A 26810-nucleotide genomic window follows, 5' to 3' on the forward strand; every position below is an offset into this window, starting at 1 on the left:
GCAGCCATCTTGGAAAGCTGCCTCAACGGCTCTCTGCTGCATCTTCGCTGCTGCATGAAACCTGCCCCTTGTTAGATAAACAGTTGTGATTGGCCCGACCGAGGCAAGGTGGGTGGAAAGTCTGTTTGAATGGGAGGGTGGCCAGACGTACTCTGCAGAGCCAATGGAACATTGGCTGCAGATGGTCTGGTTCCCAGGCTACCGAAACCCTAAAAAAAATAAAATAAAAAAAATTCAAATCATCTAATTCTGTCTGGTTTAGCAATTCAAACCTTGCTGACACTTTTTTTCTTATGGCACAACACATAAAACTCACCGTTATTACTTAGTTGGAGTATACTGTAATTATTTTGTGAAAATACATAAAACAAGTTAATGAAACCAAATGGAAATAAATGAATACACAACATATGTGAATGAAATACAAATACAAATAAAACTAAAAAATTTTTTTTGTAAAACGTAAGTAAAAAAAAAAAAAAAAAAAAGTAAAACGTTGTTGCGGACTCCTCCTCAATCCTTCCCGGGACCGCCCGACGGGTCGCGGAGCCCGCGTTGGGAACCCTCGGAGATGGACGCCCCGGCCGCCGCCGCCGCCGCCGCTGCAGCGTTTTAGTCGCGGTGTCGGAAAGTTCGTCGGGGATGGACGCGGCGTCACGGATCCGATGTGTCCGCTCGCACGGCTGAGCGAACCAAACAAGAGAAGGAAAGGGACCACGCCTCAGCAGCGCCTCGTCGGGAGCGTAACATAATGTGGAAATAACGCGGAAATACGAATGGAGGCTCGAGGAAAACAGGGAGGAATGTGAGCAGTTTGGAGGCAAACGCGCCGGATCCGTGGTGAGGAGTGGGAAGAGCGATGCGCTGAGAAAAATAAAAATAAATTAAAAAAAAAAAAAAAAGTTAATGTTGTTGTTTTAATCCGCACGTTTATTAAAAACGGGCGCTCTCTCGTTTTCTTTCCCTAGCCTTTGTCGACGATGAGTCCCGTCGTGGATGATCCCGGATCCCCTTCCCACCGACTCTGCTCCGCTTTGAGGTGGGTCCGTCGGATCAGCTGTCGCTCGGAGTCCCCGTCTCCCCACGCGTGCGTTGCCCTTAATCGAACGATTAGCGCCGGCGTCAGGACGGTGGGTCTCAGCCCCCGGGGGGTGCGGGGATCCCCCAACCCACCCCCGGGGTCCTTCGAAAGCTTCCAGGGGGGGGGGGGGCAAAACGCGTGACAGTTCAAATGGTAACAAGTGAGGTTGTTGTTGTTTTTTTTTTTTTTTAATGTATCCCTTATTTATTTCGCTGGTGCGTTTAAAGAAAACAACCATTTACAAGTATTTGCATTGTGTACATGCAACTCCTGTTTGCTGCTTCCCTGGCTTGTGGCGGGGTCCGCCTTTCCCGGCCAAAAAAAAAAAAAAAGGCAAATATCCAGCACGTGCAAGTAGTGAAATTGATCAGCGGTGAGTTTGATAAACCAGCAGAGCGAGACCATCTTATGGAATTCCACTTTTGACTTGACTTTTGTTTCTTTTCCATTTACAAGACATTGGTGCCATCAGGGGACGATAAGGGCTGTTTTGATCCTGGTTTGACCATTGTTTCCCTGACTCCAGTGCAGACAAGTATGGAAGTTTGGACTAAATCCTATCTAACAGTAACGATCTCAAATCCCCTCTCAGACTGGGCTCCCAGTGACGGGAGAGTCTCGCTGTATTGGGGCGAAACAACGTTGACGCTGTTGTTTGAAATCACAGGCGTTAAGAAATAAATAAAATCAGGAAATGCCATCAGGGGTTTAAAAAAAAATAAATAAAAAAATCTGGACATGAATTCCAACAATGTGTTGCGCATAATGAAAGGGAAAGATAATGTTGTTTTTGTAAACATTTCTCATAATATGAAAAACAGTTGTTTCTGACGCTTCAAACCTTTGACCTCGACTCATTTCCTGCTCGAGTTTTACCCAGAAAGCGCCTTGACCATATGTAAGGGGTCATGGGAAGTATTTTTGAGGCAAACAAGTGTGTGTGTGTGTGTGTGTGTGTGTGTGTGTGTGTGTGTGTGTGTGTGTGTGTGTGTGTGTGTGTGTGTGTGTGTGTGTGTGTGTGTGTGTGTGCGCGCACGCGCGTGTGTGGTGATAAGATATAGAATAATCCAAACATTTGAGCTTCCCTCGTGGGAATCATGTGTTTTTTTTTAACTCCACCGGCATAACCGGATGTCGGGACAGATGATGTTCTATTAAATAGTGATGTTCAATTACAGTGATTGGCCCGAAAGGGCGGCCATCTTGTATGTGCCCCGGCCGTGTGACACGTCGGAATTTCCAATTCATTTTGGTCCGGGGACTTGGAGGTGATGTCAGCTGCCTGTATTGCTGCGGTTGGAACCGTTGAAAAGAGGGGGAGCGACTTTCCAAAGAGCGACGGCTCACCGCCCTGGCATCCAGAGCGGAGTTCTCATCATTATTATTACGGCGGAGACGGAATTAGACGGCTCGACAAATGCGCGTTCCAAGCATTACCTAGATTTCCATTTTGTAAAAACAGTCTTGGGTTACGTCCCAACGCGAAAGACGCCCGTACTGTACTCGGTTATTCACATTTCGTAAGCCGCCCGGGGCGATTCTGGAGCGCGACCGCGCTCCCCTCAGCGGCGTCTGACTTATTATTTGGGAGCTCAGAAGCACATGTTCGCTCGTCTTATTTGTGGTGTCTCGTACCCGAAGCCAACAAAACCAAAGGCCAAAAAGAAAAAAAAACAACCCTGCTGCTTGTGAAACCCCCAGCTACTTCAACATTTCATGTGACACCCTGCCAATGTTATGCTGCGTTTGCTATCCAGGCGACGGTCGCTGCCCAAAAAAAAACAAAAAAAACCACCCCAAAACACTGGGCCGCCTGTTCTCCCGGCAGAAGGGTTGGTATCACAACCCCACGAAGATAAAAAACAAACAAAAAAAAAAACGCCCGAATGAACCCACGAGGCGGCAAGACCTTTCTTTAAAAAGATCAAGGGGGGAGCTGGGGGGGGGGGTGTCTGTCCTCTTTGCGTCATCCGTCAGACGCGGTCGTTTCGGCAACCCACCCTTCAGTTTGAAATGTATTGGTGCCGATTCGAAGTTGCTCTCTCTCTCTCTCTCCGCGGAGCCGCTCCGGAGGGGAATTGGACACACCTTTTTAAAGCATGATCTCACATGGCAGGCTCTCCCCGGGGCAGAATGTGGGATTGGTTAAGGTATCATGAATCCCCACAGCTGTTTCCAGACGTGCGGGGCGGTCCAAGGGCACAGCTGCTCGCATGGATCCAGCCATGGAAAAACTACGGCGAGCGCCGCCGGCCAAAGATAACGCGAAGTGAAGTCTGTGCCGCGCGTTGCCAGGCAGAAGGAAAGCGGAGGAGGAGGATAATTTAGCCTAATTTAGTTTAAGTCCCAGAACGGTGTTCCCCGACTCTTTTATTTATTTATTTTTCCCTCCCCCCTCTTCTTCTTCTTTTTCCTGCCGCGGCACACTTTCTTACCGTGAAATGATCCCACGGCACCAAACCGCAATCCTGTTAACCACTCAAAACCTCACGAAACTTCCCAAACCCTTAGAGGGGTGCTTATTACTTTGGCCTACTGATGGTTCTCGCTCTCGGTGTGAAACTTGAGCTCGTGCTGATGACCGCAGAGCTGCTCCTCTGCCTGGAATTGATGAATTAGTGCAGCCTTGCAATTTTGATCTTGCAACACAAGCTGTTTCCATTTTGATTTTTTTTGATTTTTATTTTTTATTATTATTTTATTTTTTTCTCCTGGAATTTTGAGGTTTCCTGAGGTTGACAAGACAACCCTTTGAAATCTACCTTTTTAATAGTAGGTCTTTTGTCTTATGGACGGTGGTTTCTTTTGGGCCTCGCCGAGCTAAAACCATCTCATCAGCGAACAGAGAAGACTGTGTCGTCTTTGTTGCCGCGTCCGAGCCAACGCACTGACCGTAAACCACAATGAACGCTTATTATTGCCGGGCAGCAAAAAATGATTAGGGGACACCACAATCATCAGCCACACAATGTGGATCATCCCTGTGTCGTTCACGGACCGTTTTAGATTCTGGGGTTTTTTGCGGGGTTTTTTGGTTTTTTTTAGACCCTTCCGCAGCAGAGCGCTGATCTGAAAACGGGCCCGGGGCCCCTGGCCCTCGCCAGCGTTCCCGTCGCCCTCTCGTCCAGCTCGCCGCACTCCGACTTCCTCCCACGGTGAAATTCTGCAGAACTCCACCATGAATTTTCCCTTTGTCCCGTCTCAATGGGACCTTTTCTGCTTATCTCGCAGGGCATGCGTGACGTTTATGCGCGAAGGAAAAGAAAATTACGATGATTTGTTTGAACCCCCCACCCCCCCCGTGTTATCTGGCTCTCCCTCTTGAGCCATCAGTCAGAGGTGGCGCGGGCTGATAAGAGCGGCCGGTTGATAAGCGCCTCGAAAAGGCATTCAGAACGGAAGGGGGGGGGGATATAAAAAATGCTTTTGATAGGAGCAGTTTTGCCGTCGCGGAATCGAGACGACAAAAGCCTCGGTTCCCTAGGTGGCGCTGTCCCACCTCGTTTCATGAACCCAGTCGCCCGTGTGTAAAAAGTATGATCTCGCGTCCAATCTGATGATAAAAGCGCGGCTGATTCTCCGCCACCGGACTATCCGATTTATTTATTTATTTATTTATTTATTTAATTTTAAAAAAACTCGGTTGTTCATGTGACCGTCCAGGGTGGAGCGCTCCCCCCCCACCCCCCCGCGGCGTGGACGCCTCGCCGAGGACAATGATGCTTTGTTTGTTTCGCGAGAAAGGGCGCAGTGTGACCGGCGTAATGATGGCTCCAGGGGGGAAACTTTCTCTCTTCGGAGACGCTTTTCACGTAAATGTTAGTCTCACGAATAAACAGGCGTTGCAACCCCCCCCCCCCCCCCCGCCAAAAAAACACAAAAAACAAACAAAAAAAAAAAAAGACGGATCTGGCCAAAGTCACCCTTGGCTTTCAAGGACTCTGTTGACCTCTGTAAACCGCCGACCCTAATTCCATCCTCCGTCCTTCTAATAGCGTTCAGATCTTCCATCAGACTTTTTTTTTTTTTTTAATGTTTAGCAGATGTTTCACCATTTGACGCTGCAGAAACCCCGCTGGCTCGCCGTTGGGGGGCTGTTTCTCGGAGGCCGAAAAATCCACTCTGAGATGGATGAGGTTCTTAAGAACGTAGCAGATCCTGGTTCACGGAGCGACCTCTGGCTTTGGGGAATCGCCCCCAACCCCCGCCCCCCCCCCCCCCCCCCCACGCCCCCCGGGATGGATCCCAAATCTCATCATCCGAGCAGGCTGCCGCTGAGCAGGCTGCCGCTGAGCAGGCTGCCGCTGAGCAGACTGCCGCTGGCCTACCGACCCGCCGGCCCGCTCATTTGGCTTCTTTTAGTTGGGAGGTGGAGTTTTTTTTTTTTTGTTTTTTTTTTGGGTGCTGGAACATGTTGTGGGAAAAGGCCTTTTTTTGTTTTGCCCAAAGTGATTCAAGCTTCACATAGGAAGTGGGGAGTTCTCATAGCATGCCTTCTCTCTCGCTCTCTCTCGCTCTCTCTCTAATATCTTCCCATCTCACACGGCTTCTGGAGTAATGGCCTTTCCAGACCCCCCCAGACCCCCCCCCCCCCCCTCCTCCTTCTTCTTCTTCTTCTTCTTTTTTTATTTTTTTAAACAGCCTGTGTTTACTGTGAGCGACCTCTCACCAATTTACCAGCTGTGGTCCTGGAACTGTGTTTTGTCTTTCCACAGGGATTTTGTAACACCCCCCCCCCCCCCATCTCTCTGTCTCCATCCTCTGTGCAACTCATCAGCTCCACCCCTCGTGGCCGTTCCCACCCACATGCCATCGCTCACCACCAATTGTACCTAGTTTTTTTGTGGTGTAATTAAATCTAAAACAAGCAATGTCTTGTAAAAAATGTCTTTATAGGAGGTTTTTATTTTTTTTATTAGGCCTAACGATATAAATACTCTGCATTAAAGGTCGTTAAACAGTGACATTGAATTAACACGTATGAGGTGTCAACGAATTAAACAAACATTTTATGTTTATTTTATTTGTCCATATATTTTAGTTTTGCCCAAAGGCTACAGCTGAACCTCATACTTGAGAGACGATTTATCTAGATATCTCTTTTGAAATGTGTTGGTCTTTAAAGCAAAGTTGAGTTGAACTCGGGTTAAGGGTGAGCTTATGCTTTTAAAGCTGCATCGAATACATTTGAGGCACAACTACAAAATGGTCAATTTCAGGAAACGGAAGTGAAGCCGTCACTTACATATATACTGTATATATAGTGCTGCACTGTAAGTTGTTTTGGAGGAAATGAACTCACGTAAAGTTGACTCACATAATAGTGCAGCGTCAAGTCAAGGTCACAGCTTCCTGCGTTCTTTGGTTCGAAAAATATTCAGTGGACCTCCTGCGTAGATTTGATCCCTTTCGAGACTATTTGTGCGTGGGGTGAATGACAGAATTGTATAGGGTGTAATGACTGACGTAAAAAAAGATCTTATTAAGAAATCCATCTTATTAGATTTGGAGGCTGTACACCTGAAATGATTGTAAAAAAAACCCCCAAAAAAACAAAAAGAAAACCCTTTGTCTCTGGACACAATACCAAAGTTAATGAAAGCCTTTGTTCCTTTATGGCCCTGTTTGTCGGCCAGATGACTCTGTTCACTTTTAAACACCGTGTCTCTCACATCGTTTGGAACCTTTTTACGACGTTATCAGTCGTTAACACGACGCAACAGTGAGTCGAGACTTTTTATTTGCTCAATAGATTTATTAACAGTCGCCCTTTGACCCGCATTCCAGACAAACAGTGGAGACCAGCAGCGATTTAAAGAAATAATCAAATTACCCCCATGAGGGCTCATCACCACCCAGATGCATGTCTTTGACATTATCATTATATTATTGATATTATTTACACTTATAGGATTTTCTGGCCATAGTTATAGTCCATCCTTGAGTTTCACCCACAATAGTTCCAGTGCATTGACAGTTGTACATGGCTGCAGTCATGGTTGTTTAAAAAAAAAAAAAAAAGAAACCTTGGCAGTCTCTTCGATGATGACAATGATGAGTAAACAAAGGAAGGATGACGTCATACCTGATTGAATTTAGGGAGGATTCCAAGACGCGGCTCCAAAGCCCTGACACAAGAGTCGACACGACCGCGGGCTTGGCTCGGTGTTGATCTGGATCCGGATCCGCATCCGTCTTTTAATAATCACTAATAATCATTGTTAGACCTGAAACCACTTGATCACGCTTAAACCTGGGAAAGATGCATGGTGGGGGGGGGGGTGATAAATGACCTCAAAATATAGTCTGGACATTCAAGCACACTTCCTCTTTGCTGTACTGTGCAATATGCCATTGTTCTGTGGGCTTGTCCACAGCTCCAGGTCTGTACAGTACAGAGCTAAAGCTGATTACCTTTCTGAGGATTACCCACTGTGTGTGTGTGTGTGTGTGTGGGGGGGGTGTGGCTGTGGGGGGGGCGTGTCTCCACTCCGACACGCTCGGCTTAAAAAAAAAAAAAAAAGTTTCAGAGGCAAGGTGAGGGCGTTGAGGTGGATTTTTGCCGATGTCACGGACGAGGCGTGGCGTCGAGGTTAGGCAGCTCTGACACGGCGGCCGGCACCAACAGTCATGCAACAGTCCCACCACCACCCATGGGAGGTATAGCACGGCGGAGGACGGGAGAGGTTCAGGGAAAAGGACGATAAGGTAAGGCCGCGCGGCGGGGACATTTTGGGGATTTGTTTCCGAAAGGGAGACGGTCGAGAGGGAAGCCTGGCGTCCCCGTGCGTCCTCTCCCTTTTTCTATTGATCCGGAGCGGGTTCGTGGCTGCGCGGCGGCGTGTTGCAGCCTGCAGCCGAGTCGACCGGAGAGAACACGAACCACAAAACGGAGCCGGGCTACGACACGCAGCGCTGGGCGCATATCTGAAAATAGTTTGGGGTGTAACCATAACCAGGAAGCCCTCGTTTGCACAACATCTTGTTTGTTTTTTTTTAGTTGTTTTTTTTTTTACATGAAACCCAACCCAGGGTCATACGGCCCCCCCGGCAGCTGCAGCAGTCAGGCTCACTAATATTTAACTGAAAAACCAAACAAAGGCGATAAAAAAAGAAAAAAAAGAAAAACCCAAAACAAATTGCTCCTGCTCTGAAGGTTCCCAATTTCAGCCGAATTTCAGCTCATTTGTTTGAACAAATTGAACTTGGACTCTGTCGACCTGACGTGCTGTAGCCAGTCGTCAACAGGGTATCGTCAGCGACAGGAATGAGCCTTGGAATGCAAAACATCTTCGGGTTTTTGGTGCTTCAGCTGCTCGCTTGTTGGACTCGGGTTCCTGTGTTGCAGGTGATGGAAGCACATTTTGTTCCTCCAATTGGAAGCCGCGCCAGAGCTCGATGGGTTCAAATGGCGAGGCTCATGAAGAGCGCTTAGAATCCCCTTCTTTCCCCTTTTCCTACGCTCAACACAAAGGTGTTCCAAGCCTTTTTTTTTCCTTTTCACGTTTTTGGACCAAAAGCCGCGGGTTTTCGACGCGTGTTTCCCACGTTTCCCGTCAGAGAAACACATTCCACGGCCGCTTTAGCTGCGATTTCAATTCCGTCAAAGTTTTCGCAGAGTTTTCGTTGGAGGTGAAATTCCGAATTTCATCTACTTTGCAGCTGCCTGGCACATTCTCCTCAGGTGTGAACCAGAACGAATGCCAGACATCGGGGCCTCAGTTGTGCTCGCTCGCTCTCTCTCTCTCTCTCTCTCTCTCTCTCTCTCATTCCCTCTCTCTGTCTCTCCCTCGCTCTCGCTCATGCTCTCTCTCTCTCTCTCTCTCTCTCTCTCTCTCATTCCCTCTCTCTGTCTCTCCCTCGCTCTCGCTCATGCTCTCTCTCTCTCTCTCTCTCTCTCTCTCTCTCTCTCTCTCTCTCTCATTCCCTCTCTGTCTCTCCCTCGCTCTCGCTCATGCTCTCTCTCTCTCTCTCTCTCTCTCTCTCTCTCATTCCCTCTCTCTGTCTCTCCCTCGCTCTCGCTCATGCTCTCTCTCTTGCTAATGCTCTCTCTCTTTCTCTCGCTTATTCTCTCTCTCTCATTCTCTCTGTCTCTGTCTCTCTGTCTCTGTCTCTGTCTCTGTCTCTCCTCTCTCTCTCTCTCTCTCTCTCACATCTGTTTTCGTCGTTTCAGCATTTCAATCACACATTACAGATCCATCTAAGCTGCAGCGAGCCAGGAGGAGATACCAGGAAAAGTTTAGGATAGAACGTTCCCTTCTCTTCCACTCTGGGCAGGTTATGGTGACTGTAAAGGAGGGGAAGAGGGTCTATTCATCTGTGATGGATGGGTGGGTCAATGGGTGGATGGATAGGTGGATACTTTATTCCACCCTGGAGAGAAATTGCATTGTCATAGCCATTCACATAAAAAAGAAAATGGCAATATGCAATAAACCAATGAATTGTCAGAAAAGTTGGCAATATACTGTGCAAAAACCACAAGAAATTAAAAAAATATGCAAAAGTTATAAAACAAAACAACAAACCAGAAAATAAACAATGAACCATAAAAATCTGGCAACGTATCAAGCAAACATAATATAAACACTTCATATAAACTTGCAAACAACATTAAAATAACAAATACTGTCAATACAAACGATAATGTAAACAATGGACCACAGAAAATATGCAATAAACCTTGTGACTAACAATAAACAAATCATTTGAAATAATAAATGTAAATCACCTAGGAAATAAACAATGAACAACAAATGGTGGCAATAAGATGATAATAATAATAAACCTATAATAATGATAAACTGCGTGCAGGTGTGGTGTGTAGTGGTGTGGTGTGGGTGTGGTGTGGAGATTATATATATATATATATATATATATATATAATGCAAAATTAATGAGGAGATCCAAAATTAGTTGTTTTCTTTCCAGCAGCGTTGTCGTTTGGTGAGTCATGGACGTGGTGTGTGTGGGTTCCAGCCTCTCTTTGAGCCGGTCTGTCAGGACTCGGGGTCAAGCTGGAACACGTCTCATCATTCAGCAACACCCTCTGGCTTCTGGGGAAAAACAAAAAAAAAACAATGACAGTGGCTGGAATGGAACGAAACTCTTCAAGTCTAAGTAGTAGTAGTCATCAATAACTCCAGTGACGGTTCCAGAGGTTTATTTAAAGTTCCTGGCTCGGTGTTCAGCTTTCTATGGACAATATTCATTCATAAATATCATATAGTTATGTCTGCATTTAAAGGGGACTTTATATGCTCCTTTTGAACAGATCTGAGGTCCCCAAAACAGTTTTTTTGCTAAAAATATCACTCAGATTATGCATTCTAGCCATTCTAACATGCCTCTAAACCATTGTTTTCCTGATGCTCTTTTCAAGTGGGAGGAGCCACCCTCCCGAGGCCCCGAGTTCAGTGAGCCAATGGGGTTTGAACACAACTTCTGGGTTCTGTGAGCCAATGGGGTTTGAACACAACTTCTGGGTTCTGTGAGCCAATGGGGTTTGAGCTTAAGTCTGTAAACTTTCACTGATTTCACCTTATCAGTCCACCAAAATCTGTTTCTGAACAAATTTGTATTTAAATGTGTTTAAAAGGTCGGAAAAGGCTCTGTTTCTGAACAAATTCCAAATTTCGTTGCCAACACTGCATTGGGGATTTTTTTAGTTCATGTAGACGTCGAAAAATAAAATAAAATGAAATAAATAAATAAATCTACAATAAAACCACTGTTTTTATTGGTTTTGTTTGGAGAAGCGCACAGCGGATCACGTTCTGCAGCCTACAGTCCATCTACTGCATATTTATTTATTTTTTAATTTTGCTGGAAAGAAACACAGCGGGATTATTTTTTTAAATACTTACATTTCCATCGTCTGCAGTTTCTCCATGGACAGTTATTTAGTACATTATTTTACGAGATTTGTGCTGGTCCGTGAAGCCGACAGCTCACAAAAAACTGACTGGGTTGTCTTATTTCACAGTTTGTGTGTTAGTAGACCCATGAGAGACCCAAATGTATGTACACAAGCACTGAAAAAGTGGGTTTCTCATAATAGATTCCCTTTGAATATTATATCTATATCTGTTATTAATACTTTATTTTAGGTGTACTTCCTTCATGTAGAGGTATAATACGTGTGTGTACATGCAGCTAGTGTCGTTTTTAATTTCAGTATTTAGTTTTTCTATTACTTATTTTTTTGCCTTTCCTGAGGTATTAATTGTCCATTCAGATTCTGTTTTCCATCTATTTGTTTATTTTTTACGTCAAACAAGCTGTTTAATATAAAAATTGTTAAATTAGCCAAAACAAAAAGTGTCTAAGTAATGAAATGGCCATAGGAACATGATGACTGTTTATATTACATCACTGTATAAACACTGTAATAAAAGAAAACACATTATTATAAAAAAATTATTATCAATATAATAAATAAATGTAAGTGAGTATCCATGTCAAGAGCAGAAAGTAAAAGTGGGGTGATTCTAAAGGGTTATTGCCAAATCGCCCAATCGCCACAATACCTAGACTTTGTACCTGGTACCCTGAAGTGTGTTTCTGCTTGCTGTTAGTTTTTTATTCAGTCTTTATTTTGGCTTTATTCAGGGGCAGATCTGCTGATTCCACTCCAACGCCGTTGTTTATTTAACATTATTACATTCCTGTCTGTCAGGCATCCTGCTCAACCTGGCCCACACACCCAAGAAACAGCTTCTTGTCAATACTATTTTACTGTGTCTGTTTAGGGACAAGAACAAACACACATGTGCACAGTACAGTGTGTTATTTCCACTGTATTGGAACACAAATTCAAAAAATAAAATGTTAGGTTTATCTCAGGGGACCATCCCAATTAATCCAATGTTTCGGTAACGTTATGTATGATAGGTCACTCCATGCAGTAAGTCTTATTTTATTTTTATAGGGAAAACACAAACATACATGCACATGGTACAGTTTGTTATTTATACTGTATTTGTACAAAAATTTGGTAAATAATAATGTTAGGTTTATGTACCTGGCAGAATCAATATAAATAGAATTAATAAAATGACAACATGCAATCAACCTAAGAATTAGTTGAAAAGTTGGAAATACACAATAACCTAAAAATAAACTACAAGGTAGAAAATAAACCTGAAAAATATTCAGAAAAAATAAACAATGGAAAATGTAAATGTGGCAATATACAATAAACCTAATGATAAACAACAAATATAAATATAATAATTAGAAAAACAGAAACAGGAGACAAGAAAACACCTTTATTTTTATGGAGCATGATGTTTACATTACATCAAACATTGTAATGAAAGAAGACACACAAATATTACCATCAATGACATGAGACCATTATCTCTAGTAATCCAGTGCTTCAGTGACGTTATATGTGATTGGAACTCCATGCAGTAATATGTGTTAATATGTGTTCGTCTGTCTGTGTTTTTCTTTTTTTGGGTTACATCTATTTACCTATTTATATCTATCAAAGTATTAAAAAGACCCCTGGAGAGCCTTAATAATCCTTGCAGGACATGGCTTAGTGGGGCCCACATTGCTCAGATTCCTCATTTTGAATAACGGCCTCCCCCGAAATGAGACGCTATAGGCTGGAGAAGGAGTGGGGGGGGGGATACTCATTCCTTCTTTCCTGCTGACTAAACAACCTGTTTCTGAAATGAATAATAGCGATAATATAAATATTTTCAGCTTGAAAATGCGAATAAAACCAAATGATGTCCTGTATAGATAGGGGTATAGTTTCCTTGCTTGATATTAAGGTGAAATTATCAGGCACAAAAATCATGTTTGAGTGAAACCCTATGGAAGGTTTACGCATTTATCCCCAAATATTCTGACTTAAAGAGACACTTAAAGACACTTAAAGAGATTTAATTATTCAATTCAACTTGAAGTGAATCAGACAATCCGATCACTTCTATCAAGCGAGATGTACTAATGTCCTAAAACCAAACTTTTGTTTCAAAATATAGTCGTCAAAAATCAAACATTCCAAATGCAGCGTTCCTCTGTGGGCGCAGGCAGTAAATCTCTCCACGGTGTCTTGTGACTGGTTTTCAAAGTGGTCTCGACTTCTTTCATGACTGGAAGCAGGAGCAGAAAGGCGTCCTTTCATAATGCCAGTTTGACTCAGAATGTTGGCAAAGGATTTTCTCTCTCAAGTTTTTATTTAAAACAAATAGATTAAATGTTTTAATAGTATTACATGTATGTTATCGTCAGCCAAATGTTGTTTTTTTTGGTCATTGAATAGATACATGCTTTATTCATTCATCCCTGGAGGGAAATTGCAGTGTTACAGCAGCTCGCATCAAAAACAAGAAGCAATAATGATAAAGTAATTGAAAATAAATTGAGAATTGAGGGGAAAAAAAAAAAAAAGCTAAATTGGCAATATACAATAATTCTGAAAATTAACATAAACAATAAAAACAAGCAATAACAAGGGAAAAATACAGCTGCAGGCAGCAATACACGGGGTCCAGGTCGCAGCAATTGCACCAGTTACACATATGACTGCTTTCCGAGTTTTTAGGTGTGAAATGCACCTAATTCCTTCAAAACATAATAAAGGTTATGCTACGTAATCTGCGTTCCAAACACAACCGCCTTGCCAGACTAGTGTTTTGCCACTTTAAAGCCTTTCCTGTTGCCACTCGTGAATGCCTCCTCCTTTATCAAACAAAGCCGACTTATGAAATGTTGTGACTTGTGAAATGTTGAACGTTTCAAAATGAATAAAAACAGGTTATGGAAGGAATTGTCAAAATTCACAAATACTTATAATACAATAAATACAAATATGAAAAGATCCATAAATTCTGCAATCTGCAAATCTGTATTAAGGTTTAAAAAAAAAAAAAGTTTATTTATATATATATATATATATATATATATATATATATATATATATATATATATATATATATATATATATATATATATATATATATATATATATAAAAAATCCACAAATAAATTACTTGCATTCTGTGAACATTTTACAAATGAAGCCGAATGAACAAAAAACTTTGCTGAGACGTTTTGCTGTCATTTCTGGTCGCACTGCTTCTGTCCTCTCACGCTCGCACGTAGCGACAGTGAACCAGGTGAAGATAACATGTTACTAAAGCCCAAGACTCCATTTTATTTGTTATGGTTGTGGCTTTATTTTATTTATGTTTTATTTATTTAGGATATTTAAATTATTTTTTCACTTTACAATGTCTGAATATTCTTGAGAATTAAAAGTTCATTGCTATTTGAAAGAGTGTACTTTCATAAATTTTCTGTTATTTTATCATTATATCAGCGGCAAAAATTGTCTTAAAATGATACTATCCTTTATTGCAATTATTTCTGGGACAATATATCGTCCAACAAAATTAGTTATCGTGACAGGCCTAGAACCAGGGCTTCTCATTGTTATAACTCACCCTGGTGCATGTCCGTATACAGCTGTCACCTCAGAAGCTGATATATGTCCGTGCGATCCAGGCACTCACTAGATCCTCCGCTGCATCTTGGTTTTCGTTGCAACAGGTTAAGATAGTTTGACTTTCTGCCTGTATGCGGGGATGAGGTGGACCAAGGCGTAGAGGTTTCACCAAGTAGTTTACCACTATAACCATTAGTTGGCGCTGTTGGCAGCAGTCAACCAGTCGTAGACTAGTAATTATTGTATTAGTCAAATAATTTATTAAAATGCGCATTTACATTTATATCTTAATTCAGTTATGTTATATGGCATGAGGTAACAGATCCCCACCGACTAAATACCCCTCCCCGTGGCCTCCGTGGAAGAGATCGGTGCCGCTGCTTCCTGTAGGCGTCCACCCAAGGCGCCATCTCGAGGGGGGCGCCAAAATTGCGCCCAGAAAAAAATAAAAATAAATCACCATTGAGTGATAGAGGTGTCACGATTCCGATTCAAAATCAAAAACCGATTGGAATGAGCATTTGATTTTGAACTTTGAAATCTCAAGCGGTGAGTAACCTAAAAGTAGTGTAATAATGGACTTATTGTTTATTTCTCTAGATCTAGTTTTGCAAAAGCTCCTAACTGTTTAGGTGTGTTGTTGACATATACTCATATTTTTGTTATTTGTCATTTTTAATATTCAAGTGAAAGTTATTCATTGAGAAACAAGTGTTTTCCAATACAAATCTTAAGTGCAAAAAATGTTTTAAATCGAATTGTGGATTTTGAGAATCGTGACACCCGTTGTGGGTGATCCTCACGGGCTGGATTTGAACCCGCTGGCTGTATGCGTTTTGCTAATATGGTACACACAATTATCTGGTTGAACCACCACACCCTTAAAAAATGATCCCAAGTAATTTACAAAATACAATGTTTATTGTTACCTAGAATTCCTCTCTCTGCATCTTTCTTACATCATAGGTAAAAGACGACTACTAGACTACTATTATGAAAAACTTGAAAATCAGTAGTTGTGAAACCCCACAAGGCGTGGCTCCCAGCGCAGCTTGGGAACGGCGTGAAGCGCATTGTGGACGCTGGTGTAGCAGTGAACCAGCGTGTTCTCCTCTCTGCTCGGACAGCTCATAATGTGTTTGTGTATCCAATTCACTTTGTTCAAATCCCAAAGGTCGATAACTAGGGAGTCTGTGTGCTTTCCCTCCACATCCACTATCTGATTGGCGAGCAGCCGCTGCGTGTCCACTTCCGCCTCAACTTCCAGAATGAAGGATGTGAACTCACAGGGGTATACAAGGGTTTACAGTTGACGATGAAAAGATTTCAGATTCCATGATGTCACAAAGAGCTCTGCTCCACCACTTCCGGTCCCTTTGGTCCACTTCTTCCGGTTCCTTCCTTAAAAAAAACTTTTTTTTTTTTTTTACTAACCTCCATCAGATATAGTCCGATATGGGTTGAACTTGAATTAATTTGTGCCCGTGGGTTCAAAGGTTTCTGAGCGCCAAACACTTTGATAATGGCTCAGAGAATAATAATAAAAATCTGAGCAAAAACAATAGGGTTCTTGCCCTTCAGGCTGGACCCTTAAGAATCCTAAAATAAACAATACACAAGAAACATTGGGGCATAAACAGCAAACCTAAAAATGCAAGTAATAAGCAATAAAAAAATTAAACCAAAAAATTCAGAATAAGCAATAAAAACAAACCTTGAAATAAACAAGAAAAATATACAGACTGCAAACATTTAAAATATTTGCCAATATGCAGTAAACCTAAAAACAAGCACAACAGTCCTAAAGCTAATGGTATAATCTTGTCCTGCTATGAAAGACACTGAGTTTGCGTCATGTAATTTGTTTCTTCCCAAACTACAGGGTCTCGACCAAGAGCAAAGCCCCGCCCCCGCCCTCCCCGCCGCTGAAGAGCCTGGACCCCGGGAGCTTCTCCGCATTCCCCCGCCTCGCCATGGACCACAAGGAGGACCCGCTGGACAAGGACCTCTCCCTGGTGGTGGTTTTGCCCGGCGGCGCGGAGAAGACCACCACGGTGCACGGCAGGTGATGCTGGTGAATCGAAAAATCGAAAAAAGCCAAAATCTTAACGTGCCAAAGGAAAACAAAGGCGCGGTTGTTTTTTTTCTTTTTTTTTTTTTTTGAGAGTTTTACTTCTTAGCGCTACAGCCTCAAGCATGGGGAAACCGACGAACGAAACCAAACATGTCCGTCGCATATACAAACTGAATCACACTCTGAGCCGCTGGGACTGGTTCTGGTTCTGCTTCTATTACATCATCCCCAACTCTCATTTCCATTCCCTTTAGTCTTAAGTCGGGATGGGCGGAGTGGCAGAATTTGACTTTTTTTATTTTATTGGGTTTTTTGGGGTTTTAATATGTGTTTGGGCGTGCTCCATTTTTTTTTTCTTCCTCTGTGGCAACAAAAAATTACCCTGATGAAATTAAGCTTTGTGAAATGCCACGATTTGCCATGTGAATGGGTTTTTTCATTTTCCTTTCTTTTCTTTTTTTTTTTCTTGTTTTGTTTATATTCGGTAGCAGGAATCTTCGGCGTTTACCTTTTGGCCACTTAATCAGAACGGCGTGTGTCAACATTTCCCCCACGTCAGTAAAGCTTTTGAAAGCAAGGGCTTTGTGTCCTTCTGCAGTGGACAGAAGGACTTTTCCATCAGCGGCGTTTGCTCAAGATATCATTATCCCTCTCTCCAAGAATGTACCTACCCTCCAGGTATCCAGGTGTTCTGTCCCCACAGGCCTCCTCCTTGAGAAATAACCCAGGCAACCCATTCGATTTAAAAGAATAATAACAAAAAAAAAATGGATAAAGCATAAAAATGTGTCGCCTGCCCTCCATGGTGTGGACTCATTATAATGACGTTTTACTGAAACACGGTTTACTGAAGGCCTTCATTTGGTTAATGTTACCGCTACGCCAAAACAATATTCTGAATTATGCTCTTCGAGAGTGAATTGCTTATCGGAATTGATCAGGCGATCCTTGCAAATGAATAAATGTTTCCATAAATTAGCCGTTGACGGGCCAAAACATCCGTAATTAGATTAATTCAAAGCAAGTGACTAGTCCTCACTCCCTGGACATTTTGGGCAGTGACACATCATCACGTTTGCATATTTTCCATCAGTTACATAACCACATTAATGACTGTCATAAATGACTGTCATTTATATATATATATATTTTTTTTTTCCCACTCACCACGTTCTCTCATCCATTCTACCGTTGTCCTCACATCTGCTTCTACCTTTCAGCAAACCTCTAATGGACCTCCTGGTGACGTTGTGTGCCAAGTACCACCTGAACCCGTCGGGCCACACCCTGGAGCTGGTCACCACCAACAGGAACCACATCAAGTTCAAGCCCAACACGCTGATCGGCACCCTGGAGGCCGAGAAGGTCCTGCTCAAAGCCAAGGGGTCCGAAGACAAGAACAAGAAGGCGGCCCCTCACATGCCGGAGGTGCGATAGAGGGAAAAATTAATTTTGAAAATGTTTCAAATTCCACTTTGAAAACAGATAATAATGTAAACTAGCGCTTGTGTTGCAAGCTCAAAACTGTGAGACGGTCCTAATTCATGTAATTCATCAGTTCCGGCAGAATAGCAGCTCTTTGTTCATCAAAGAAGCTCAAGTTTCACACTGAAAGTGAATACTATTAGTTAGTGATGAAAGGGTTAAAAAATTTTTTTTGACTTTCGGTTCTTGAGCCACTCGGTAAGAAGTCGAGAGTCGTTCAATTTTTCCGACTCTTTGTTTATTTGATTCAGTTGGTGTAAACAAGGCATCGAGAGTCGTGTGAGAGTTGTGAGGGGAATTCTCTCAAGGAATGGTTTATTTCTCTCAGAAGTATTTTATTTAGGTGGAATGCAGTGTAAATCAATCACATTCAACATGAATTATGCCAAACGCCTACTCTACACCCGCTTTGCCTCGGTCTTTAATTTAGTCCTCCGTCACTATTTTCAATTTGTGAGTATAAGATTGCGGAGTGACTCCCGACTCATTGACAAGATGAGCTCTCCATGAACAAATCGTTTGCGAGTCTTGCGTCACTAACCGTCGGTAGGCCGTGATAATAAGCGCAGTTCTACGCGTTTGAGACATTTTTAGTGGTTAATAGGAGGTGGGTCGTGGGATCATCCCTATGTTTAAAAAGAATAATAATAATAAATAAAAAACTGCCGTGGTATAAAAAGGGTTGGGCAACACCGTCTAAGCGGACTCCTTTGTGTTCTCCCAGGCGACCGTGCGGATGGTGATCAACTACAGACGGACTCAGAAGACCATCCTGCGTGTCAACCCCCGGGTTCCCCTGGCGGAGCTGCTGCCCTCCATCTGCGAGAAGTGCGAGTTCCAGGTGGGGACGACGGTCCTGCTCCGAGACGTCCAATCGCAGGGGCCTCTGGACCTGGACGGTTCTCTCAACGACTACGCCATAAGGGAGGTCTACGCCAGGGACACAAAGGGTACTTCTGCTGATGTAGAATGTAATAGAATGGGGTTTAACACTCCTCCACATTTTGATCTTACAATGTGTTTTTAAAGCTCTAAAGCTCTACGTTGTTCTCCGCTGGCTCCATAGATCCGTTTTGTCTATCTGCGAGAGGTCCGCCCTCGCCATCTCATTCAGGTAGTTTTATCCATCTTGCGGTATTTAAACTAACATTTGAGATGCACAAACTTTTATCTTCAGTTTTGTTCCGGGAAACGTTGTCGTTAAAGTTGAACTATGACGTCATTTCTCGTACAGTTACACCAGGCAAAGACAAAACCCAGAAGGAGAAAGAAAACAAAGGCCTTTTCAGCATGTTCAGGAGAACAAGCAAGAAGAAGTCCGGGGAGGTATTTGCATATTAACTGTGATATTATTATGTAGTAATAATAATAATATACAGAGAAATAAAAGAGTGTTCAGATCATGAAATTAAAAGGCAAAGGAACATTATTAAACAGGAATAAAATTCATTCCTTAAATTGTAAAAGCAGATAAAGAGACAAAATATAAATAGATACAATTAAAAAAGATTTAAATAGGTATAAAATAAAATTGATAAAAGCAGATCTATAAAAATGGGTTTTGAGAAGTGATTTTAAAAGAAGTCACTGACTCAAACAGCCGTGTCTCCTCAGACAGGCCGTTCCAAGGTCGAGGGGCCCTGACAAACAAGGCGCGGCCACCTTTAGTTTTAAGTCCTCACTGTCACAGTAATGATCATCGCACACATTTCAATATTCAGAGGGAGGCTTTTCTCCGCAGCTCTGCTATTGGCCTGCGCGCAGTGTGTGTTTTTCTTTCTTTTCTTATCATGACCTGGGTTGCATGTTTGCTCTTTGCAGGCAGTGACGGCCAGCGCCCCGGCGTCCCCGGTCCTAGTGAGCAAGCCGCGGCCCCTCAGCATGGCCCTCCCCAGCTCCACCGCCGACTCTTCTCCCTTCACCGACGTGCCCAAGAAGAGACGCGCTCCCCAGCCGCCGCTGCTCGTGTCCCAGAGCTGCCCCTCCGACCTGGGGGTCCGCCGGAGACTCCACTCCGAGCCGACCGAGGGCCGAGTGGATGGAGAACAGGTGAGTAGACTGTTAGATAGAGAGGTAGGTGGGTAGGTGGGTAGAGGGGAAAAAAATGCAATATGCAATGAACCTAAAAAATAACAATGAAGACTAAAGATTAACAAAATAAATAAACAAAAACGAGAAGAACTCGGCATCTAAAATAATTAACAAAAAAATATAATACAATAAACCTAAAAATGAACTCGAACATAGAAAAATGGGCAATATGCAATGAATCAAAACAATTTCACTAAAGAATAAAAATGTACATAAAAATAAAATAACAAACAAAAATAAATTGGCAATGTACAATAAACCTAAAAGAATAACAAAAACAATTAAGATTCAAGAGGTTTATTTGTCACATACATATACATACTTCCATACATGTATGCAGTGAAATGTCAATGCAGCGCACCCAGTGACTATGCACAATATGTTCTAGATTGAACACAATAGCTCCCTAATTTCTACTTGACCAACTAACTGAAACGAACTGATTCCTAAAACGTAAAGCAGTTGGTAAATAGAATAATATGGGATAAAATAACTCTAAAGTAATAAAGGGAATAGACTTATGTATATGGGATAGGCTATTATGTTCAATATGGGAGTGACTATTATGTAATAACCTCTGTATCAGAGATTCATTCTGGAATAATAGGAATTGTGCAAGTTTGCATATGACACATATACAAGAAAGTCTGTACATATACTGTGTTGTACCAAGGTTGAAAAATAAAATGCTTTTAACAATTAGTACATAAGTTGTAGCAGATCACCACTTTGGCAATGGCTTGATTTTTTTTTTTTGTGTAGCTCATTGTTAAAATGGTGCCTCCTGGTCTCCATGTAGATGTCTGGTTTGAGCCGCGGGTCGTCCACTGAGTCTTCCCTGAAGAGAACCAAGCGCAAGGCCCCCGCACCCCCCACGCCGCCGCTGTCGCCCGGCGTGGTCGAAGACGACACCTCTCTGGATGGAAGTTCACAAGGTTTGTTTTTTTCCCTTCTTCCTGTGTTTATGAATATTCATATGGGCCATAATTTGTCACCCAAAGAATTCAATTTAATTGAACTCCAGCGCCCCCTGGTGGGGTGTGTGGGTGTGTGTGTGGGTGTGGGTGTGAGATGTTGAAAAATGTACAACAAAGTACAACAGTGATAGTACAACAATCATACATATTCCTATACAATGGTTCTATGAATGATAGTTGTACAAATTTTTTTCTAAAGTTGATTTCAAACCCGACACAGATGTTTAAATTCATCCACAAATATAGTAAATATGTTTCGTAATGATAATAGTAATACTAATAAATCTGTAAATGTTTTTTATAGAATAAAAAATGTATAATGTGAATTTTGTAAATTGGGAATAAATTCAATATGTTCAAATATTTATTTGTGAATGTTAAATAAAATACAATAATTTAAGGGATGACTAGTTTTAATATGATTTTTTTTACATTTCTAAGTTGTTCACTGATGTGCTGTCTTCCCCCATACTACCAAAGATTTTGTCTAAAAATGCTGAAGCGGCTTTTCAACAAACCGTATTAACGTGGATGTCTGATGGACGAGCGTCTTGCATCTGATAGTGATAAAAAGTATTGAGTATTTCCACAAATATGTGTTGCGGCACCACATTGCAACGTCCAGTGAATCCGCCCCCACCTCCTACACCAGCCCCTTAGTGTGCTCACGTCCAAATCCCGTCCCTCCCTGCTGCTGGAGAGATGGTTCTGCCACTTTTCTGTCACTCTTATCACTGAATGACGTTCTTCAAGGGGCGACCGGCGCTGCCCCCGAGCTCCCTTATGAAACACCAACCTGGCTCTGTTTCCCCTGCTGCGGCTCCGCCGTTCAAACGAGGATCCCGGTTAATCTAGTTAGCCCCAGTCGCCGGCTGACGACGCAGCCTCGGTATTTTGGCTGCAGAGCGCATCCCGGGCGGCATATTTGGGATTCCTGACCCAACGCACCCCTTCGGCTCGGTTGACGTCAGACACGGGATCAAATGAGTTCAGAGACTCGTAGATGGCCTCTCTCTTTTCATTTCTTTCTTTTCTATGCCTTTTTTTTCCTTTGTTATTTACTCGGTTATTGCATATTTTATAATCACAAAACCTAATTTTCTCAGTTTTGTACTTTTTTTTTTGGTTGGATTGTATATATTGTGTGACCTCATTGTTTTCCACAATTTTGAATTTTGAATTTTGCTCCCAACATCTCACGTCTGGATTTTGCATTCATGCTCATCGTCATTTTCTTATGAGATTTTCACATGGACTTACCAGAGAGTTAGTTTCTTTATCACTCTGCTTTCAAGCTGATATTTTGATCACAAGCTGAATGCAGTGAGAAGCTTCAACGGCCTTTTTTTTTTTTTTACTTTTCCTCACTTATTCCTTATTATTCCTCCTTATATTTACGGTTCGATTCATTTCACACACGCGCTAAATGGTATTATTCTGAGGGAAAAACTAAAACCTAACCCCCGGTTGAGGCTCTTTTATGCCGTTGCTTTGCAGGAGGCTCGGCTCACAACAACAACACTACACTGGAGGAGATCATGGAGCAGGAGGAGTCGACTGCGTCCGTGACCTCCGCAGCTCTCAGCGACGCCCAGGGAGACGACAGGAGTCTCGACTTGTCGGCGGACGTCTCCCTGGACGCCGGCTCTCTAGGCGCCGGCAGAGATCAGCCCGGTGATCTGTCCTCAGATGGCAAGTACGAACTCTATTAAGGTTCCCTAAAGTCCATTTTATTTTTTCTTTTTTTTCTTTTGGGTTATTTTAAAGGGAAACTTGCAAAACTTTTAACGCTGCTTGTTGTGTGATAGATCAGTAGAGAGCACCATGGACGATTCTGCAGCTCATGGAAACACAGTGACCTCAGTGGAATCATCTGAAATGACAGGTACCGGTACGTTCTACTTAATTTGTTATTGACTTATTGATGGATTGATGCCTGTAACATTTCACGATGCTGTTCTTCCTTGGATTCTTCAAAATCCACTCATCCTCAATCCTTTCTGGTTTGGCCTTTCCACAGAGAGCGACCAAGTCAGAGAAGCTAAGCAAGAGTCCACCACTGAAAGTGCCACGCCTCCCTCGCCCGTCAGGCCTGACATGCGTGAGGCCCAGGTCCAGGTCCAGGTCCAGACCCAGGTCCAGACCCAGACCCAGGTCCAGACCCAGGTCCAGACCCAGGTCCAGACCCAGGTCCAGACCCAGGTCCAGTCCCAGGTCCAGGCCCAGGCCCAGTGCCAGGTTTTCATTCCGGCGAACACTGAATCCCTGGAGGAGGCGAGCGGCGCGGAAAAGATCGCGCCACGCCCTGCCGGAGAGGACGCTCAGGTCCAAACAGATATCACACTGCCCCAGGTTGAGGAAGCGCCCTCCTCCTCCTCCTCCTCCTCCATGTCCCCGGTGTCTGGATCTGGTTCGCCGGGTACCAAGAGAGACATGGCCACCTTAACGGAGGAACGGCCTGAACCCGCCTTATCCCGCACCCTCGACACCCCTCCGCTCCAAGCCTCGACGCCTCAAAGTGCCCCGGCCTCCGCTAAGGCCGCCTCCGTTTACGCCGACGACTCTGAGCCCAAACCCAAACCCTCCAACGAGCTGACCAGGGACTACATTCCTAAGGTGGGGATGACGACGTACACCATTGTGCCTCCCAAATCTCTGGACAAGCTCCGATACTTTGAAGTGGCGCTGACTCTGGAAGCCCCTGCCGCGCCCCCGGGAGAGGAAGTAGATGGAGTTTCCCTTCAGCCGGTGGATGGCGCTGCTCGGGAGGAGAAGCCAGGGGAGGTCAGGACCGAGCCTCAGACCGCCACGCCCAGGGAAGACGCTTTGATGTCTGCTGATACTACTGTTAGTCAAAGTCTATCTGAACCCACGCGCCCCTCTTCCACGGCCGCCGGCTCGCCGACGGCCGACGACCAATTTCCGTCCCATCCCAGTGGCGGCGGCCTCCAAGGCGGTCCAACAGCCAAAGTCAAGGAGGTGAAAATTCCACCCGCAACCAAACCCAAACCCGGATCTTTCCGCTTGCCGCAGCACAAAAGAACACCTGGGTATTATGTAACGTCGGCAGCGGTCAAGAGCCTCAGTGCCGGTCCTTCCACCGGCCAGAAGGAGGCGCCAGGGAATCCCGAGGATGCAAGGCTGACGCTTCCTCCTCCTCCGCCCCCTCCCGCGCACTGCCAAGGTGAGCCAGCAGGTGGCGGTGTCGTCAAGGCGAGCCAGGAAGAGGGCGACGACCGGAGCCTCCCCGTCCCTCCCGTGACCACGCAGAGCGCTTGGTCGTCCAAAGAGCCGACCTTGGGGCTGAGCCTGGTGAAGCTGCGGAGCTTCGCCGCCCCCAGGCCCTTCTCCCCCAGCACGCCGTCCCGCTTCGCCCAGGCCGTGTCCTCCGCCGTCAAGCGCTCCCAGTCCCAGTCCCACGGCCCAAAGTCTCCCGGCTCGCCGGTCTCACCCACGTTCTCGCCCATCGCAGGGCACTTTCCAATCAAAGAGTCGAAAGGATTGCCAAAGTCCAAGGTGAGTCGTTGGGCTTATTATGTGTAGTAACCAAATAGCTGCTCTAATTTGGAATATCCTGGCGTACCAGAGGCAGTCTAGTTCGCTGTCAATCAGACCCTTCAATGGACAGTCGGTTGTGGAGCAGCCTCTGGGGGTCATTTATCTATTTGCACCATGTTTTAAATTTCCACTCATCTAGAACTTTTGGCAGAAAGGATTTATGTGGTAGAGCAAGTTTTCACATTAATTTACTGTGCAACGATATGACACGTCTCAGTGTTTGAGAAATGAGTGGAAGGGAAAGAGGAGGAGGAGAGAGTTATGGGATGGAGCAACAAACAAAGTGAGATCAACATAACTTTAAAATTGACAAGCTCCACAGTGGCAGATTCCAAAGTCCTAACAATTTACTTAGAACTATAAGTAATGACTATAATATATATAATAAAAAAAATGTAAAATCCCCGATCCCCACGTTTAGCATTTTGCAGTCTATTCAAGACAGAGTGGGCTGAAAACCTGAAGCGTTTCTACTGCCAGCATCCTCTACTCCACTCATGAGTTATGTCACATATACATACCGCAATGTGCTTTCATCTCATTTTGTAAATAAAGTTTTTACTTTACTTTCTAAAATTCTTCACATAACTTACCTTTTCATGTTAATGGGTAAATCTTTGGGATATTTCTCATTTAACGTGCATCTCATGTAGTTCACATAATACACTGTATAATGTTAAAGGAACATTCCAATCTCCAAATGGCCCGATTGAGAAATTAGCGGCAATGGTAAAACCACTGCCTCCATCTATAATATGTAAAAGTTTGTATTTGGCCATTTTTTGACTATAGCTGTTGATCTTCTATCACTAAACCAATCTTCTGTTGGATCTCACCGTACTTACTGTAAGTGAGCCCCTCACACCACCACCACCAACTCCACCGCCCTTTCCTCCGCCCGTGCCCAGCACTGTGCCATTGGGCGCCTGTATATACATAGTTCTCTCTGCACAATGGGCCTTTGTTCTGGGGCCTGGCTTCTTGGGCTGTCAAACAATCATTCCCCCGGTGCCAATCCCTCCTCCTGCATACCTCCTCCATGTGTCCGTGTTGGTATCTGCTCTGAAGCCTAAACCCGTGTGATCTGCGGGGACACGGTGTTTCCTCCCCAGTGTACATAATGCATACCTCTCAAAGTTACATTGTTACCCTGCAGTTGTTAAAAAAAAAAAAAAAAAGTCTTCTTTATCTCCACAGACACTCTTTAGCGGTTGTTTGTTATGTTTTGTGTCCCTCAGGAGGGGGACAATAGGAAGGTGGACGGGGACAAAGGCTTAGACGGAGGCCCTGATGGACCCTTGTCCCACGGCGGGATCGTCGACGTGGGCGGGGGAGAAAATCCGCAGCAGTGTCCCGATCCCAAAAATACATCCACACAAATATCTACTGTAAGAATAACAAGTTGAAGTGGAATGAGCGAGTCTCGATCTGTTGGGAAAGGAACGGGTCGTAAAAGTGTGTGTAATTGTACCCTTTGCATTATTCTAGGAGGAGCCTGTGAGTTTGCCGGAGCCAATCAGCCCCTGATGTCCCAAGTGGAGAATACTTTTTAGTTTTACCTCTTTTGGTACTCTGCAACAGTGTACATATGATAGGAAGAGTTATTAATTGCTGTAATTTTGTTGTTTCTTTCTCCTCACACCGCATTATCAAATAATATTTTTGGACAGGGAATGTCATATTTTTATTTTGTGTGATGACAGTCACACATTTGTCGCGTCATTGGTTCAATGGTTATCTGACATGAAATGAACAATCTTTATAAATTATTTAGATTGAATGAATGAGTTAATGTTATAAAAATCTATTTCATAAAATGTTGCTACGCTATGTCAAAGGTGTGACGATAGCAGTACTAAGTTGATGATCTTCATTGTAGATCACTTTAAATATGCATTTAAATATATAACATATATATTGATTTGGTTTAAGATATGTGCACACATACACTGATATGTACAAGTGGCCTGTCAAGCAGTGCTGAGCGAAAAGATGTATCTTTAAAATTGTCATTAAAGTTATTTTGACTCACTACAGTCACTGTCTCCATGATCTCCTTGACTAGTGGTGGAAAGTAAC

General features: G+C 43.7%; 1 protein-coding gene across 3 annotated transcripts; it reads left to right on the forward strand.

Moving 5' to 3' along the window:
• The first annotated feature begins 368 nt into the window (after positions 1 to 368).
• On the forward strand, positions 369 to 26767 carry cobll1b (cordon-bleu WH2 repeat protein-like 1b). 3 transcript variants are annotated; one of them, XM_080019131.1, is made up of 15 exons: positions 369 to 840; positions 969 to 1039; positions 16429 to 16611; positions 17841 to 18048; positions 18830 to 19055; positions 19172 to 19219; positions 19340 to 19431; positions 19927 to 20154; positions 20996 to 21131; positions 22671 to 22869; positions 22982 to 23064; positions 23194 to 23309; positions 23388 to 24689; positions 25970 to 26119; positions 26220 to 26767. In XM_080019131.1, the coding sequence occupies exons 2-15, from the start codon at positions 981 to 983 to the stop codon at positions 26256 to 26258; spliced, it is 3069 nt and encodes a 1022-aa protein (XP_079875257.1). In that variant the 5' UTR covers positions 369 to 840; positions 969 to 980; the 3' UTR covers positions 26259 to 26767. The 3 variants fall into 3 exon arrangements, with proteins under 3 accessions (XP_079875257.1, XP_079875255.1, XP_079875256.1); XM_080019129.1 differs by having other exon boundaries at positions 23194 to 24689; XM_080019130.1 differs by having other exon boundaries at positions 22982 to 23058; positions 23194 to 24689.
• Positions 26768 to 26810: the final 43 nt, after the last annotated feature.

This window comes from Zeus faber (assembly GCF_960531495.2).
Source record: "Zeus faber genome assembly, chromosome: 18".
Classification (NCBI taxonomy): Eukaryota; Metazoa; Chordata; class Actinopteri; order Zeiformes; family Zeidae; genus Zeus; species Zeus faber.